The sequence below is a fragment of the Lipotes vexillifer genome, unplaced genomic scaffold (genome assembly GCF_000442215.2).
Source record: "Lipotes vexillifer unplaced genomic scaffold, Lipotes_vexillifer_v1.1 scaffold875, whole genome shotgun sequence".
In the NCBI taxonomy this organism is placed as follows: domain Eukaryota; kingdom Metazoa; phylum Chordata; class Mammalia; order Artiodactyla; family Lipotidae; genus Lipotes; species Lipotes vexillifer.
This window is the reverse complement of record NW_006792177.1, coordinates 663,375-680,126: the sequence shown is the minus strand read 5'-3', so window position 1 is coordinate 680,126 and position 16,752 is coordinate 663,375. Positions and strand designations below refer to the sequence as shown.

Genomic DNA, 16,752 nt, shown 5'->3' with positions numbered 1-16,752 from the left:
GGAAAGAGTCAGACCTATAGCCAGAGCAAGTGGTTTGCTCAAGCAGGTGTACACATGTGTATTTGAAGGTGTTTAACGACGGAGAGATAGAGGATTTTTTTTCCCATAGATGCTAAGCTAAGCATCTGTGGAAAACTCCCCTGGGAAGAGTAATGAGTGGAATTAGCCTTTTAGGGCACTAGGATGGATCTTATCGCTTGCATCCTTTTAAACCGGGTTGTGTAGAGCATGAAGGAATGCCCAGGAGGTTGCTCTCAGCTCACTTAGGCAGGAATGTATTTGCTACATTGGTTGATCTTTGTCCTCTTTTTTCTAGTTGGTGGAGCCGCAGAGCCTATTCTGCCCTCTGATTGTCTCCCTGAAATAAATCTTTCTTCAAGGCTGAACTGGAGTAAACAACTCCTTCTCTAGCCTCACTAAATCTCCATTACCCTCTCCCCCCATATTAAAGAGAAACAACTTTTTTTCCCCTAAGGAATACAGAAAATGGTGTGTCTCATGATCCTTGAAAAACTAAGATTATTTCTTAAGGACAAATCTAAACTAGGAAAAAAGTGGCAGTGCAAGACAGTGTCAGAGGAGGGAGTTAACCCTTGTCATACCATGTTTAGTGTGTCCTCTCTACCGCACCCCACACAACCCTGCTTTTTTCCTGAACACTAATAAATACTTGACTGACCTACAGCAGAAGCAGACAGAGGCCTTTTCACTCATATATTCATTTCATTTTTACTTCTTGATGATTTATCCTTCCTCTAATGTGTTACTTTCACTAGTCTCTGTGTTTGTGCCTGTGCTGCTTTCCTGTTGGTCCCCTGTTGGTCCCCTTTCCCCACTAGCCCCACCATCCTTTATCCAATTGACTGATGGTCCCCTAGTTTGTTAGTACTCGGTCCAAATGTTGCATTTTTCTGGGACGCTTTTCTTGATGTTCCCCAGCCCCCACCTAGAACAGGAGACTGCTCTCACATCCCATGTGCTTCCCTCTGTCACAGCCCCTGTTGCACAGTATTTAATGGTTGGTTTCCTGGCCAAAGAGCCACTAGCCTGTAAGCAACTAAAGGGTAAGAACTGTGCCTGATCATTTTATAGACCTAGCATCCAGTTCAGTGCCTGGCACACAGGCATTCCCCCAATATTTAAAAATTATATGATGAAAATCGCTATCCAGTAGTACGTTTTTAAAGTAGTACAGACCCTATCTGGTTCTCTCCTCCCCCTCTAGGAGAGCTTAAATTGGATTTCATTTTACTTCTTGATACACTTTCTAATTTATTCTTAGTCCTCTGTGACCTTGAATAAATATCATTGTTTTGCATATAAACTTGAGAGGTTAACCCTCTTCCCATAGATCCTCTTCCTGCCTCACCAAAAAACCTAACCTTAGTGTCCTCAACTGTTAGCAGCTGATGATGCGGATCACCTTTCTTTAACTCCCCTTGAGATCATTTTGCTCCTTTCTGTGTCTCCAGCGATAATAGGGTGACATCCTTCAGAGACCTTATTCATGACCAAGACGAGAACGAGGAGGATGAGGAGGGTCAGAGGTGAGTCTTTATTGGGGGCACAGTCCACAGGAAAGTCCATGGTAATGTGTAAATCACCTAGAACAGCCTAGAAGGTTAAACATGCTCGGTTATCATTAGCCATTACTATGGGCTAGTCATACGCATACTAGAAACAGTTTTCCACTCCCTGTGCTTAGCAGTGATCCCTGTCCTCTTACGATTTTATTTTCTTTTGGAGTATTCTGGATTTGTTTTTGTTCGGTTTCATTTTTAATTATTAAGATAGTATGTATTTATTGAAGAATATTAGGGGAAGGGAAATAAATCTATAAGGAAAAAAGCCATTCGTAATACAACCCAGAGGTAACCACGTATCAATAATATTTTTGGTGTATTTCCTTCCAGCTTTTCCTTAATTGAAAAAGCAATAAATTACATAATAAAGAGAAAAAAAGGGCTTACAAATGTATATTCCTCCAATATACAGACACAGTACTGTTTTTTGTTGGTTTGTTTTTAACCTTTAGGAATGTTATAATAAAATTAGTGTCCATTGTGGAAAATGTAGAATAGCGTAATGAAAAAAAATATAACACTCATCCACCCTGTGGTAACTACGGTTAATATTTTGGCATATTTCCACTAAGTGTTGGTTCTGTGTGTAAATATAGTTTGTTTATATTGTATTTTACATGGTGAAAGTCAGATGTTTGTTTCTTGCTTTTGTAGGATTAATGCTACATCTTGAATACTTCTCCAGGTCATTAAGATTCTTCATAAGTGTTTTCAGGGACTATAATGGTCCATCATATGGAATGCTCGACATTTAAATCATTTCCAGTTTTTTGCCACCTTAAATATCAATGCTGTGAACATCTCTGTGTATTAATCTTTGACTACGTTTCAGATTATTTTGGATAGTTTATAGAAATGAAAATACCGGGTTAAGGGCATGAATATTTTTAAGGCATTTGATCACAGATTCCTAGTTTGTAAGCCAGGGCTTTGAGATCGCTTAATAAGGATCTTACAGTCCACTGAACAGAACTTTGTCTACCTGGAATGAACAAGGATGAACTGGCTGCAGCCTCACTTCATGGGTTTTGGTTGTCCATGGAATCTGTCTTGGTCTGTCAAACATTCCTAAGGAACATTGTATAATAACCATTATGGAAATGCAGTTATCTCATCGTGGTCACTCTTTGGGAAGTGGGCTGAGAAATTATGTGTGTTCTGTTCTCTGTCTTCATCCATGTAGTGACCTTTACACTACCTCAGAGCCTTCTATTTAGATACACTCAAAGTTCAGGAATAAATGTTAATTTCAGTGTTTTAATACTCCTTGAATGAAAGGCAGTGTCATCAAGTAAGTGAATGCCCAACTCCTAAATGACCTCACCTACTTCTCCTGTCCTGTCACATCCTCCAGGCGGTGACCTTCTTTTACTTCACATCCTGGTTACGTCTCTGGTCCCTCAGCATTTCAGACCTAATGACACTGGTGCTGTTGTCCATGCCAAGGCCTAGGGGTTTGCCTTGCATTCTCTGGGGAAAGTCAGGAAATGGAAGGCTGAGGCTCAGTTTTATAGGTTCTCAGTTCTCCTCACTGAGATGTGCTATTGACTTAGCTGTGAATAGGAGTGATAAGGAGGCAGCTAGCCAAGGCTACATGACTGAAGGTTTTCAGATGCAGCTAAAAAAAAAAGTGCTAACTTCATCTCAAGCCATGCTTGGCCTATTGCAAAGCAGGTATGGGTGTCTTGGGGCTTGTATTTGAGCTTCCCTGACCTCCTCCAGTACCCACTCTTCTGCATCCGCCCAGTGTATGTCACAAGAATTGCAAGGTTAGGTGAGGCTTGGGAGCTCTCGGTGCTCTATCATACCTTACATGTGTGCATTACTCTGTGCTTGTTCTTTTGCATACTTCCGCTGATTTGAACCTGATGGCCCTGACTTAAGGAACAGGTAGGTAGGGCATGTGGTCCTTCCCTTCCATTTCAAAGAAGGAAAGTGAGATTAGCTCAGTGCATTGGCTTGCCCAGGTCACTCAGTGGCAGAGCCAACAGTGGAACCTAGCTGCTTGTACTAACCACACCACTGCCACCATTAATCCAGGGCTGCTAGCGGTAGCTGCTTCTAACTGACCATAGTGATCATCTGCTGGAAAGGTGCTGGCCGCTGGATGGTGAATTCCCAGAGCTAACGTGCTGTCGTGCATGCCTGGACCCTTCCCTTGTCCTTTACCTGATAAACTCATCCTCAAGATTTAGCCCAGAAGACACCCTTCTAGGAACCCTGGACTGTACTCCCCAGCTCTGTATTCCTAGAGCACCCCTTACTGACTTCTACTGTGGCTCACACTGCAATATGGCTGCCTGCCTCTTAAATCTGTCCCCACCTAGACAGTAAGTTCCTTAAAGATGGGCATTTGTACCCTTTGCCTCATTGTGCCCAGCTCCTAGCCCAGAGCCTGGCACATGCTCTATTCATGTTTTCTAAGTATATTTGGTGTTAGATGTGTATTTTCTGCACAGGTTTTATGCCGGGGGCTCAGAGAGAAGTGGACAGCAGATTGTTGGCCCTCCCAGGAAGAAAAGTCCCAACGAGCTGGTGGACGATCTCTTTAAAGGTGCCAAAGAACATGGAGCCGTAGCTGTGGAGCGAGTGACCAAGAGCCCTGGAGAGACCAGTAAACCAAGAGTGAGCATAAGGGGTCGGGGTCGTTGTCTGTGTCCACAGGACTGAGGTTCCAGAGCAGAGGAAAGGAGGCCTTCCTCACCCCAGTAGTGACTGAATTTGTTTTTGTTTTGTTTTTCATTTGCTCACTTCCTCTCATATGCAGAAGAGCAGTGCAGTTTCTCTTACCTTTTAACATGAAATCAAGATTTGGGGCAAAGTTTTCAAACCTATGGCCTATGGTCTGGATCAGGTTCTGCAAACATGTTTTGTTTGGCCTAACCAACCTGACTTACTCCGTGTCTTGCTTTATTTTTGTTTTAATTGAATCGGTGGCCACCTGTTTTACATACAGTCAGGATTTCTGTTTTCTTTGTGAAAATCAAAAAGTCTTTAGTGTTATCCTACACCTAGATTTTGAAATGGTCATGATTAACTACAGCTTAGTAGCAGCCATTCCCTTTAACCAAGCAATACCCCCCCCACCATTCCAGTTTTTACCCCAGTCTCTGAGTTTCCTACTCAGAGAAAGTGTACCTAGTAGTTAACAAGCTTGAGATAACATCATTGTATCTGAATAACCTGATAACTGTTGACCCACTCCTCCGGTGTTTATGAACTTGTCTTTTATAGCCATTTGCAGGAGGTGGCTACCGCCTTGGAGCAGCACCAGAGGAAGAGTCTGCCTACGTGGCCGGAGAAAGGAGGCGGCATTCCGGCCAAGATGTGAGTGTGCACCTACCTTCTCTAGGGAAGCTCGTGGACTGTTTTATCATTTTGGGGGAGAAATTAGTCCCATGTTACACGTGAATCACCAGCCTCTGAAAGGGAAGAGGCAGCAAGTTTGCTGTATTCCATGAATGGAAAGGCTTACCTGAGAATCAAAGACAGCTCTCATCTGGCTGGGTGTGCGGGGAGGGGGGTGGCTCATGAGTGGGGACAGGCAGAGCAGATGGACAAATAATGGAGTTTTCTGAGCATTCCATGGATCTCAGGCAGAGGGATAGTGATTCCAGGGTTCTCTGGTGGTGTGAATGTGCCTAAAGAACTTGGTCTTTAGACACCCCCCCAAGGAGGCCTGAAACGTACTTTTTGAACTTTTTCTGTATTATATTCCAGTCCTTTTTTCCCTGCGCATAGGGATCCCCCCTCTCCAATAATTGTAATCATACTGTAGAGTCAGTTTTGAGGTTTATATTGTAAGCGTTTTTTTTTTAATTTTATTGAAGTATAGTTGATTTACAAGGTTGTATTAATTTCTTTTGTACAGCAAAGTGACTCAGCTATAAAATACATATGTACTTTTTCAGTGCCATAAATATTTTCATATGACCTTGTGACCATCAGTCTCCATAATGTATTTGTTTTTAATTATTTTGGGTTTTTTCCAAAGTAAAGTAGTCAAGCAAGGAGGAAATAAAAATCCTATCCACCTGAGGTAGCACCTGCTAATATGCTGGTCTTTAGTCCTCTAGACCCTTTTTTGTGTATATATATAGGGAGTCGTTAACAGAAATTGTAGATATTTTTAATGGCTGCAAAATAGTCCACGGAAGATTTGCCATGCTACTTTAGTTGAGCACAGGCTTTGTGCCAAGCACACTGGCAACCCTATAGATAAGGAAGCCACAGCTTCAGTTGAGTCATCTGCTCAGTGCCACTTAGCTAGTGAGTGGCAAAATCAAGATGCAGACCCAGGTCTGCTTAAATTAAAGCCCATTCTCTTAACTTGTGCCATATCACCTTCTTATTTTAGGTTAATACTTATTTCATTGGTTGTTGATTGATCTCCTTGTGCATGAGTATATGTTTGTCTGTCTGGGTGTTTTAATAATGACACAGTAAAATAGTAAAAACTCGTTAATTTGTAAGTGTGCTTGCCAGGTTTCTGACAATGTATGGACTGCTTACCTCCTGTTGTCACAGGTTCATGTAGTGTTGAAGCTCTGGAAGAGTGGATTCAGCCTGGATAATGGTGAACTCAGAAGCTACCAAGACCCATCCAATGCCCAGTTTCTGGAGTCTATCCGCAGAGGGTGAGCAGAAAAGCCCTCCTTCGGATTCCATATCAGTGAGTGAGATGGCAGATGGGAAAGAAGAAGCTGATTCAAATATTTATTATTTAAGAAGTTTACATTTTTAAGCAGATTTAGCACAGTTGAGATACAGATTCACAGATCTGCTCCCAAAACCCTGTGTATCTGCATTTCCCCTTTGGGCCTAGGACAGAGCCAAGTCACCAAATAAGATACAGGTCTCCACTCTTGACTCTGAGCAGGCATAAGAGAAGCGGGAGGCGGACAGGTAGCCACTGGAGCAGTCAACTCCTTGTGAAGCCCAACTTCACATTTGGAGCTGAGAAGTTTCTCCGCCCTTTGTAGCATCACTGTCATTCCCATCCTGCTTTTTGTGGGCCCCAGAACTGCCTTTTCTCCCACAGAGAGGTGCCAGCAGAGCTGCGGAGGTTAGCTCACGGTGGGCAGGTGAACTTGGACATGGAGGACCATCGGGACGAGGATTTTGTGAAGCCCAAGGGAGCCTTCAGAGCCTTCACTGGTGAGGGTCAGAAACTGGGCAGGTAAGGAGCAGCACAGGTGGGAGCAGGACTGTGTGGGTCACTCCTGTCAGGCCCAGCAGGCCCTGTGTAAGGCTCACTTTGTATAGCTCTTTACTGTTTATTACAGAGTACTTCAGATTTTATTTTTATGGGAGGAAGTGTATGGGGAACATAGGCTTTGGCATTAACAAACCTGAGTTTAAATCTATTCTTCACTTTCTAGCCATATGACCTTGGACTATCCAGGCTCAGTTTGCTCAACTATAAAGTGGGACTAATAAGAATCCTTACCTCCTCGATTACTGCTGGGAGGAGCACGTAGAGCACTGCCCCACAGTGAGCAGTCAGTGTAATCAGTAAAGGTAACACATTGTTGCTTTGACTCGGTAATCTAGGGTGTCCCGGGCAGGGATAACCTTCTGCATGGCTTTAAGGCTGAAACAGACACATGTATTCAGGTCACTTGAAATGGGGATTCAGAGGAGAAAGGAATCCTGGACTCTTGCCGGCCAGCCTGCAGCGGCATCATTTAGGATCCAGGGAAGCTCAGAGACATTGTTGCCCCTTGCTGCTCCACTGTTATGGCAGCTTCTTTGGTCCTGCCTGAGACTCAGTTTGTCATTTCCTGTGAAATTTTTGCCACATGTCCTCTGCCACTATCTCCATCTTGCATTCAAACCCCTAATAGGATCTGACTGGTTGATAGTCCCTATTACCTCTGATAGGCAGGGTTCTCACACCAGATCCTTGACCATCCCACAGACAGGCAGCCTTCTCTCAGGGACCCACTCAGCTTTGGCCATGCATGGGGTCACTTCGTCAGTATCCTTCAGAGAGAGATTTGCACACAAGAGGCACTCAGCTTGGTGACCCTCTCTGCCAGTACCATCCTTATTTTACAAAGGGAAACCTGAGGCTCTTGGACTTTAAGGGATACCCTTAGGTGCTCCCTATGGTAGAGCCGGGACTGGAATCAGGCCTTCTGATTGGCATTTCTCCTCACACTCCTACACAGCAAGACACTGTTTCTGACCTAGGTCTGGCAGCTCTTGAACTAGGCGCTGTCCTTGCTCACCTCACCACCATCTGCAGGAATCAGAGTGTGGTCTGCCAACAGCTGTGCTCTTTGAGCTTCTGGCTGGCCCTCTCCTAGAATCCCCTGCTTCCCTGCTGGCCATTCATGCCTCATCAGGAGCAAGGGTCATAGCTCAGGACATTAGAGACCAATAGATTGTGGTTTACCAGGACCAAAATAGTTAAGTCCACCCTGCTCATCATTTCATCTACCACATTGGGGCCTGTGGGTTAGTCCGGGAGAGCTGTTCTCTGATCCATCTGTGACTTACCTGTCAGCTATGATAAGCTTTGTAGAGCACCAGATAATTTTTTTCTGTATATTATTAAAATAAAATGTGTTTATCTTTTAAAAAAAAGAGAAAATACAGATAAAGAATAAAAACTGTCCCTAAACCTAACACCCAGATATGTCCAGTTAGTATCTGGGAAGTATCCTTCCAGTCTGTATATGTGTATGGGTGTGTGTGTGTGTGTAAAAATAAATGTTCTATCACCTGTTACTTTGCCTAATCAGTGTGGTATGGCTGTCATTCCAGATCAGTAAGTGTATTTCTACTTTTTTTTTTTTTTTTTTTTTTTTGTGGGTAAAGCGTAGAGGCTTAGTTGTACTGAAAACAGCAAGTTGCAGGAGACTACTATACAATCATTCATCTTTTTATACGATTATTGGCCATTTCTTCTTGAGTTCCTGGTACATTTCTTTTGTCCATTTATCTCTGGGGTTGTTTGTCATTTTCTTATTTGTTGGAATTCTTTATAAATTTTAAGAAGTGTCCCCCAAGATTGGAGTACTAGGAATTACTTGAATCTTAAGAAACATTTCTAAGGATAGAGTTTAAAATTACCAAACCAAACCAACCAACAAAAGCACCATGGAAGGTATTGAAAAAAAGAACAAATAAGATTAACAACATATTACACAGGCTCTTTTTTTTTTTGGCGGTACGCTGGCCTCTCACTGTTGTGGCCTCTCCTGTTGCAGAGCACAGGCTCTGGGTGCGCAGGCTCAGCAGCCATGACTCACGGGCCCAGCCGCTCCGTGGCATGTGGGATCTTCCTGGACCGGGGCATGAACCCATGTCCCCTGCATCGGCAGGCGGACTCTCAACCACTGCGCCACCAGGGAAGCCCTACAATATTATTTTTAATGCTAACATAAGTTTCTATCTTATGTATGTGCCATAATTTAACCAGTCCCTGATGTTAAACATTTAGGTGGCTGCCAGTATTATGAACATTACAATGAATATTTCTAATTAAATCTTTATATACCCCTTAATGTTGTACTAGAAGTAAAATTGCTAGCTCAAACGATCTTCATATTTTTAAGATGTTGTCAAATTGCCCTCCAAAAAGGTTGTATCCGTCTTTCACCCACCAGTAGTTTTTTTTTTTTTTTTTTTTTTGCTGTATGCGGGCCTCTCACTGTCGTGGCCTCTCCCGTCGTGGAGCACTAGCTCCGGACGCACAGCCCCAGCAGTCATGGCTCAAGGGCCCAGCCGCTCCGCGGCACGTGGGATCCTCCTGGACCAGGGCATGAACCTGCGTCCCCTGCATCGGCAGGCAGACTCCCAACCACTGCACCACCAGGGAAGCCCCACCCACCAGTAGTTTTAAGGAAGGGTCCAGAGCACCGTGCAGTTTGGGTTTGTCTGGTTTCATGATACTAACAGAAAATGCTTCTACTATTGGAAAGTCTAACTCTATTATGTGTGAAGACTCCACATCTCAAAAAATTAAGATGTTTTTAAGGAGTCTGTTTTAGCAGGATGGGAATACTTAGTGCAGGTGATGAATCAACAAGTCAAGACAGAGCTTGATAGTCAGATGTGATGCTTGTCAGCTAAATAAATGTTCATTGCCAGTTCCACTTTGATTTTATTTCAGTTCTAGCTTTTAAAGAAAAATGAGCTAAAAAAATGTTTTATACAGCTAAAGGAGATGGAACGTTAGCTTTTCAGTCTAAACTAGATGGACAGCTCTTTTAGTTTTTCCAATAAATTTTACTATGCTTTCCATTGTCTTCTTGTTGACTAAAATGATCAGGAAGCCAAAAGTTTAAGAAATTTTTCTCAGGGTTTGCCTCAAAAATCAGTCAATGCTTGTTTTTTCTCCAATTACCTAGAAAAATAAAATGAATGAATAGATTTTTCTCAGTTCAGAAATTTGAAAAAGTTCGTTCAGTTGCATGAAACTTTTTTTATTTTAGGCTTTGCATTTGTTTGTTTGGATGGGAACTAATGTGAAGATTTGGGAAGCCTGCATTTACTTGATTTTGAGCACCAAACGCCAAGAGTGCACTTGGGATGGGGGTGAAGGGTGACACTGCTGCCAGGCCGAGCTTTGTCCCCTCACCATGCTTTCTGTAGTGGTCATCTTTGTAAAGCAGGTGGCAGGGTCTCAGGAGGTAGCATTGTGGCAACAAAAGCACCTTAGTGCCCAATTTATTCCCACTACAAAGGAAATGAGCAGTCAGGTAATTCAGCTTCTCTCTCATTCAGGCCTTTCTGGCAAGCAGTAGCATCAGTGAGTACCCATCATGTACTTGGAATTGTTATGAACAGTTGAGGGACAGGCTACCTAGAGTCTAATTAGAGAGTTGACCTAATGCCCTTAAAACTAATGAACAGAACAGAGTAGATTTTAGGCATTTACAGGTGCAACAATTAACTTTCCACTGTTTCCAAGCATCTCTTCAGGCCCGTGATGGTGTAATTTATCTGTGTCTCAGCCCACATTTGTGTCCCACGTGCTGTGAGGCTGATCCATAGAAGCTCCTCTCATAGCCAATAAGTGTGGCCAGGTTTCTCTTCTGAGCTCCACTTTGTAATTCTCTAAGCCACTATTTTTCATGTTTATAGAAAAGAGTAAGTTCAGTTTTCAGTTCTTCCTTGCTAATTATTTGCCTTGGGGCAGCATTTCACTGTGTTCGATGAAACAATCTGCAGGAGGTTAACAAGCGTAACATGAAATAAAGGACATGGTGATCAAATAAGTTTGCCTTAACCCCATGATCTCTCAAGACCTTCTTTAATATGTTAGTGGCCTGTGATGCTGTTGGTATAATATGTGGCATTTCCAAAATCTTCCTGGAGATAACTCAAGGGACTAGGGTCCCAGGGAGCACACTTAGGAAAGCACTTTCAGTTGGATTTCCTAAGAATACCCTTTTTAGGTTGTAAGGATCAGAGGGAACAGTGAGGTGTATGAATTAATCTAACTAGAGGCTTTGGACGGAAGCAAGGGAGTTCTCATCCAATGGTCTCTATTCTCTGCATAGGTCTAGGCCAAGACATCTGCTAAGAGAAAGGCTGAGAATGAGATGCATAGATGGTTTACAGGAGAGAGATGAAGCCTCCAACGGTTATGGAGAATTGGAAATTCGTGTGCATTTTGTGTTTGTCAGCCACCCTGAGTGTAGCACCCCTTTAATCCTCACAAGGGTCCTTGTTAAAGAACCTTGTTACTACCCTTGTTGAAACTCAGGGAGCTTAGATAACTAGCCCAACACTACCATAGCTAGTGGGTAAATTCATACCCTGGTCAATCTCATTCCAAGATCTGAGCACTCAACACTGCGGTAGGAACTGTGTCCTGTTCATATTGTATAATTAATCCCTGCAGTGCCGGGCACTTAGTTGGCTTTCCAGAAATCTCAACCACCTCCTGATAGTTGACACATGAGTATGAGATACTCACATGAGTGAGGTTGTACTGGGGCAGGTAGGCCTGAAAACTCCCATCAGAGGAAGAGTCTGGACTTGTCCCTTACATTCCAGCAGTCACCTGCCAAGCTGTGTCATGCCTACCTCAGCTGCAGACTTGGAGTGCCCCCTCCCCATTCTGCCCTCAGCCTCTCACTGAGGCTAAAACTCATTCTGGTCTGTTGGGTCCTCCAGCATCAGGCCCCAGTTTCTCCTGGCCCAGGCTGTCGTGCATACTGCTTTCCTCCCTTCAAGCCCTTCTTCATTTGTGGACACCAAGAAAGAAGGGGGTTGGTAACTTGTCCAACTCCAGGAGTGAGGGAGCTAGCAGTAATTTGGGGGTTGAGGTGAATTCCGCTGGACCTCTAAGTTCCATCAGGACAGGGATTCTGTCTCGGACACTCCTTATATCAGTAGCAACAAACAGCACCAGACGTAACAAATGCTCAGTAAAAATCTGAGACAGGATTCCCCTCTTGCGTGCGGCCTTGTTTCTGTTTGTGTCCTGACGCGATCCTCTCTCCTCAGCACTGCACCCCCGGTGTTGAATACCAGCTCTCCAGCCCAACAGGCAGAAAATGAGGCCAAAGCCAGCTCTTCCATCTCAGTCGATGAGTTGCAGCCTACCACAAACATCCAAATACGGCTTGCTGATGGCGGGAGGCTGGTGCAGAAATTTAACCACAGCCACAGGTACCTTGCATTATGTGGCCTGGCTTATTCTAAGAGGGTCCCAGAAACTCCCACGGACAGGTGAGAAGCAGGGAGCAGTTCTTTCTCCTAAACACCAGCAGGCACTCCGTGCTTTCCCCAGAGGAGGCAGTGGGATAGGAAGGTATGCAAGTCTGAAGCCTTTGGTTTGGTCCCCACTCTTCCATTAAGTGCGGCCAGTGACTTGCTCCCTCCCCTGTGTGGGTCTCATTCCTCATCTCTAAAATTAGGGGATCGGATTCCTCAGAGGGGTTTGTTTAGCCACCAAACAATTTGTTCAAAGGAAGTTTCATGCTAAAGCCCAAGTGTAGAACAGATAAAATTTGAACTGCTGTGGCTGATGGAGGGGAGAGGGGATGCACCCACCTGGCTTCCTCTACCTCCCTGCCCGCCAGCAGCCTCTGAAAACCACTAGGCTACTAAGGTCTCTTCTAGATCTGGACTTTGAGAATTCTAGAATACCTGTTCCATCTCAGATCATCTGGGATCAAAGCAACTGTGCCTCCCCAATTTAAAGATGGGGAAACTGAGGCACAAAGTGATGAAGAGATTAGCAGGGGAGGACTGTTGCCAGTAAAGATATTTGGCAACTCCTTTTTCTAGAATAGCAGTGTCTAAATTTCATCAATCATAGGCCATGTAAACCAGAACCCACATGTGGGGCCCAGGGGATGGCTTGCCAATCCTTGAGTGTTGACAGGCTTCACATGAGGTTAGTTGTGAAACAAGTTTGGTGAGGATTACAGAAAAGGGGTCAGGCAGAGAAGCCTCTAGGAAGAGCGACCCAAATGTGGGCAGGGAGCACAGCATGATGAAGAACTGAAATGGGGAGGTAGGAGAACAGGGGGAAGGAGGGTGGTGTAAAATTAGGCAGGCCTCAGGACCACAGTCAGGAGATTGCTGTTTATACCAAGGAAAGGGGGAGCAGCTCTGAAGGGTTTTAGACAAAGGAGTGACATGAGCTCATGTGGTTCCAAATGAGAGCTTTGGACACTCTGTGGAGAAGGATTAGGCAGGGGAGGGGACCTGGGGATATGATACAGCCTCCCGAAGCCGGGGGTGGGGGCGGCAGAGAAGAACACTGCTCACCCACCTCCCCACTCCCCCCACTCCACCAGGATCAGCGACATCCGACTCTTCATTGTGGACGCCCGGCCGGCCATGGCTGCCACCAGCTTTGTCCTCATGACCACCTTCCCAAACAAAGAGCTGGCTGACGAGAGCCAGACCCTGAAGGAAGCCAACCTGCTCAATGCTGTCATCGTGCAGCGGTTAACATAACTGCCTGGCCCAGCCAGCAGCCTCGTCTCCTTCCTGTGTCCCCGACGGCCAGCTGCCCCGTGGAGACCACCCCTCCACCCCCTCCCGCACACCCTGCAGTCCAGTGCCACGTCTCCTCCATAGCTCTGCGTTCTTAGATCTCAGTTGGACATTTGTTTTCTCCTTAGTTGCATTTCCTGGGTTTTTGTGACGATCAATGGACTTTAAAGAAAAAAATAAAAACAACCAAAAAAATGGAATATCACCAGCATGTTATACAGAACCTCTCCCACTGAGGCAGGCTTTGATTATCTTAAAATCATATTTATGTCTAAGGTGTGTGGGGAGGAGTTTTCCATCCCCTCTGCGTAAAAATTGCATGTGGCACACAACACCCACCCACTAGCGTGTCCCCCCGCTGCCCCCAGGATGACTAGTGGAGGATTTCCCCTGTGGAGGGAAGGGAGTGGAGGGACTTACAGAAAAAGGCTTTTGCAGCCACTCACTTCCACAAGAACAGATCTCTTGCCTGGATAAAACTGAGTAGCAACAAGAGTACCCTGAAGCATGAGGTCAGATCCAGAGGCGCACAACCCCTGTGCTCCTTTCACTCAAACCCTGGGAATTTTACACTTTCCAGGCCTTGGCCAGCTGAGATTCTAACTACACCTCCTGCTTCAGCGCTTTTCTCCCTCATCATCCAGGCTGCTCTGTCATTGCTTTATTTACTCCACATGCAGAAATCTGTACCTGGGAGGTAGATAGGGTATCTTTTTACTGGGAAACAGCTTGTGCCAACCCAGATGAATTCAGAGTCAGGGTATCTTGGTCTGAAAGAGAAACAATCAAAATACCACTGAGCACTGATGACGCATGGCAAATCACATGCTGAAGAAGGGGTGGGTTCCCTGTGCAATGAGCTCCTTGTACTGTGTTAGCATTTGCAGGAGGCTTCTGCTGACTGAAGTTAGGGTGAGTAACGAAGATGGCTTTGGTGCACAGGCTTCACCCCGCTCTTCTCTGCCCGCTGAGTTCTGACTTGCACCAGCCAGGGCAAGACCCTCCCCCTATAAGTGTGCAAGGTTGAGAGAGGAGGATCACTGGGATCTTGGATGGAAGCCTTTCCACCCCCTATTAAATGAGCCACAGACTTAGAATCAACGCTGACTCAGAATTTTCTGGGTTTGAATCATAACGTGCCTCAGTACTCTTTCCAAGCGGTCATCACCACTTTCTCTTTTCTGTTTTACCCCCTGCAATGAGCCAAGAGCCAACACTACTACCCAGAGTAGGGGAGGCCTTGGGGATCCAACCTGAGAAAGGGACTTGGCTTGGTACTTCTGATCCCAAAGTGACAGGGGGCTGGGGCTGCAGCATCTGCCACAGTTGGAGGTAAATATGAAACTAAATGCTGGTCTGGAGAAACTAGATTATTGTCACCTTGACCATTAAAAACCAGAATGAGGACAATGGCATTTTGTACTTTTTAATGGGTTGCTTTGAAGAAGTTGTGTAATGACAGCAACCATTGTACGTACTTCGGTGCCTCACAACGGTCCCATTGTACGGTGCCAAACCCTGAAGCCCAGGTCACACAGCTGGTAAGTGGGAAGGCCTATCTGCCCCCCAAGGCTCCTGCTCTTAACCATCATGCCACATATACGTGCACTCCAGCCCCAGCCCTGTATATGTAAATACACTCGACACTCCCCACCCCTCTTCAGGGTTTCTGCTATGTTTATTAGTAGAACCAGAACAAAGCATAAAAACACGCTTAAAACCTGCATCGTGTAGAATTTACAAAGGCCTCTTTGGTTTCCCACCCAGCCCTGGGAAGTGAGTGAGGCAGCTGATGTAATTGTTGCAGCCACCACAGTGCAGACCAGCCAGGTAACTGGCCCTAGGTCAGAAGGACTGCCAACCACAGAACCAGGGACCACACTAGTCTGGTTCAAGGCTAAGTAAGGATATTTTCAGCCCTAGTTTTTTGTGCTGGTGGCCCAGATGGAAAGGTTCAGCCATCCAGATAGGCTTTCATAGGTTTAAAAAAAAAGGCAGGGAGATACTCAACAGCCACTGGTTCTGGGGTTTCTGAATTCAGGGCAGTTCTCAGTTGAGGCATTTTGGATCATCCCAAAAATTGGCTGGTGAGTGGGATACTCCTGGCATTAAACAGGCTGGGCCAAGGATATATTGCAACATATAGGAACAGACTGTCAGGGTCAAGGGCAAGAGCAGGGGGACCAACAAGGAAGTCCATGAGGACATGTCCTAATGGAAAGATACCTAAAATTCGTCACTGAGTGAAAAATGCAAGTTAGTTGTCATGATGATGCCCTAATGAGTACATTTTAAACTAGTCTCTACTGTGCAACATGTGTGTTGTTCCTGTTTGGTCTCGTAAACCACACCATGCTAAACAAAACCCTGTAGGTACACATCTGGTTGCTTCCTCAAGAGATTGCTTTGGATGACATTGAGAAAGTGCCCTCCCGAGCCACAGGGCCCCTTCCCATGCCCACCAACAGTATAAAGTGTGCCCATCCCTGCCAGGAACTCCTTAAAGCTGACTTTGAGTTCACTGGGGGAAGAAGTTGGTGCAGAAATGTGGGTTCCCTGCTGCTCCCTCTATCGGAACTGCATTTTAGGGGGAAACTGGTGTCAGGACTTCTCCCTCCCAGGGCCAAGTAAGGAGGTCTTCCTTCTTTAAAATGGGCTTTGCTCCCTTGTCAAGGGCTATGACTGTGTCCTCCCCTCCCCGCTTCAACATCCTCTGCCTTCTCAGGCCAGGCCAGGGAAGCGGAGCAGCAAACATTGTTGACTTCTAGTGTCCAGCCTGGTTCCCGGTCTGAGCAAGCTCCTGTGCCATGTGCCTGCATATCTCTCTCTCTCTCTCTCTCTCTCTCTCTCTCTCTCTCTCTCTCTCTCCTCTCTCTCTCTCTCTCTCTCAGTAGTCTCATGCCTCACCCCAGGTCCAGTCCCTCAGTAAGTCCTCCAGGTTCTGCTGCAAATGCATCCCAAACCCAGCCACTTATCATCCCTCCCTACTATCTCCCTGGCCCATCGTCCATCTCTCACGTCAACAACTGCAGTGACTTCCTTGTTGGTCCCCCTGCTCTTGCCCTTGCCCCTGACGGTCTGTTCACACACAGTCACCACATCCTTTACTCTCTTCCTTTTAAAGCCCTCAGGAGCTCCTCAGTAGCCCTAGAAACTTCTTCTAAAGCCTGAAGAGCCCTGCAGGACCTGTCCGCTGCCC

At 45.5% G+C, this 16,752-nt stretch overlaps 1 protein-coding gene across 3 annotated transcripts in view; it reads left to right on the top strand.

Annotated features, from left to right (window-relative positions):
- The window catches only part of NSFL1C (NSFL1 cofactor), a 21,243-nt gene extending 7,158 nt beyond the window's left edge, over positions 1-14,085 (top strand). The window contains exons 3-10 of one of the 3 annotated variants that reach the window (XM_007465373.1): positions 1,473-1,547; positions 3,468-3,473; positions 4,043-4,208; positions 4,818-4,910; positions 6,111-6,220; positions 6,625-6,762; positions 12,051-12,215; positions 13,352-13,514. In XM_007465373.1, the coding sequence (XP_007465435.1) occupies positions 1,473-1,547; positions 3,468-3,473; positions 4,043-4,208; positions 4,818-4,910; positions 6,111-6,220; positions 6,625-6,762; positions 12,051-12,215; positions 13,352-13,514 (916 nt within the window). Of the gene's footprint in view, positions 1-1,472; positions 1,548-3,467; positions 3,474-4,042; positions 4,209-4,817; positions 4,911-6,110; positions 6,221-6,624; positions 6,763-12,050; positions 12,216-13,351 lie in introns of all 3 variants that reach the window. The other 2 variants (XM_007465372.1, XM_007465374.1) reach the window with 2 other exon arrangements.
- The last annotated feature ends 2,667 nt before the right edge of the window (positions 14,086-16,752 follow it).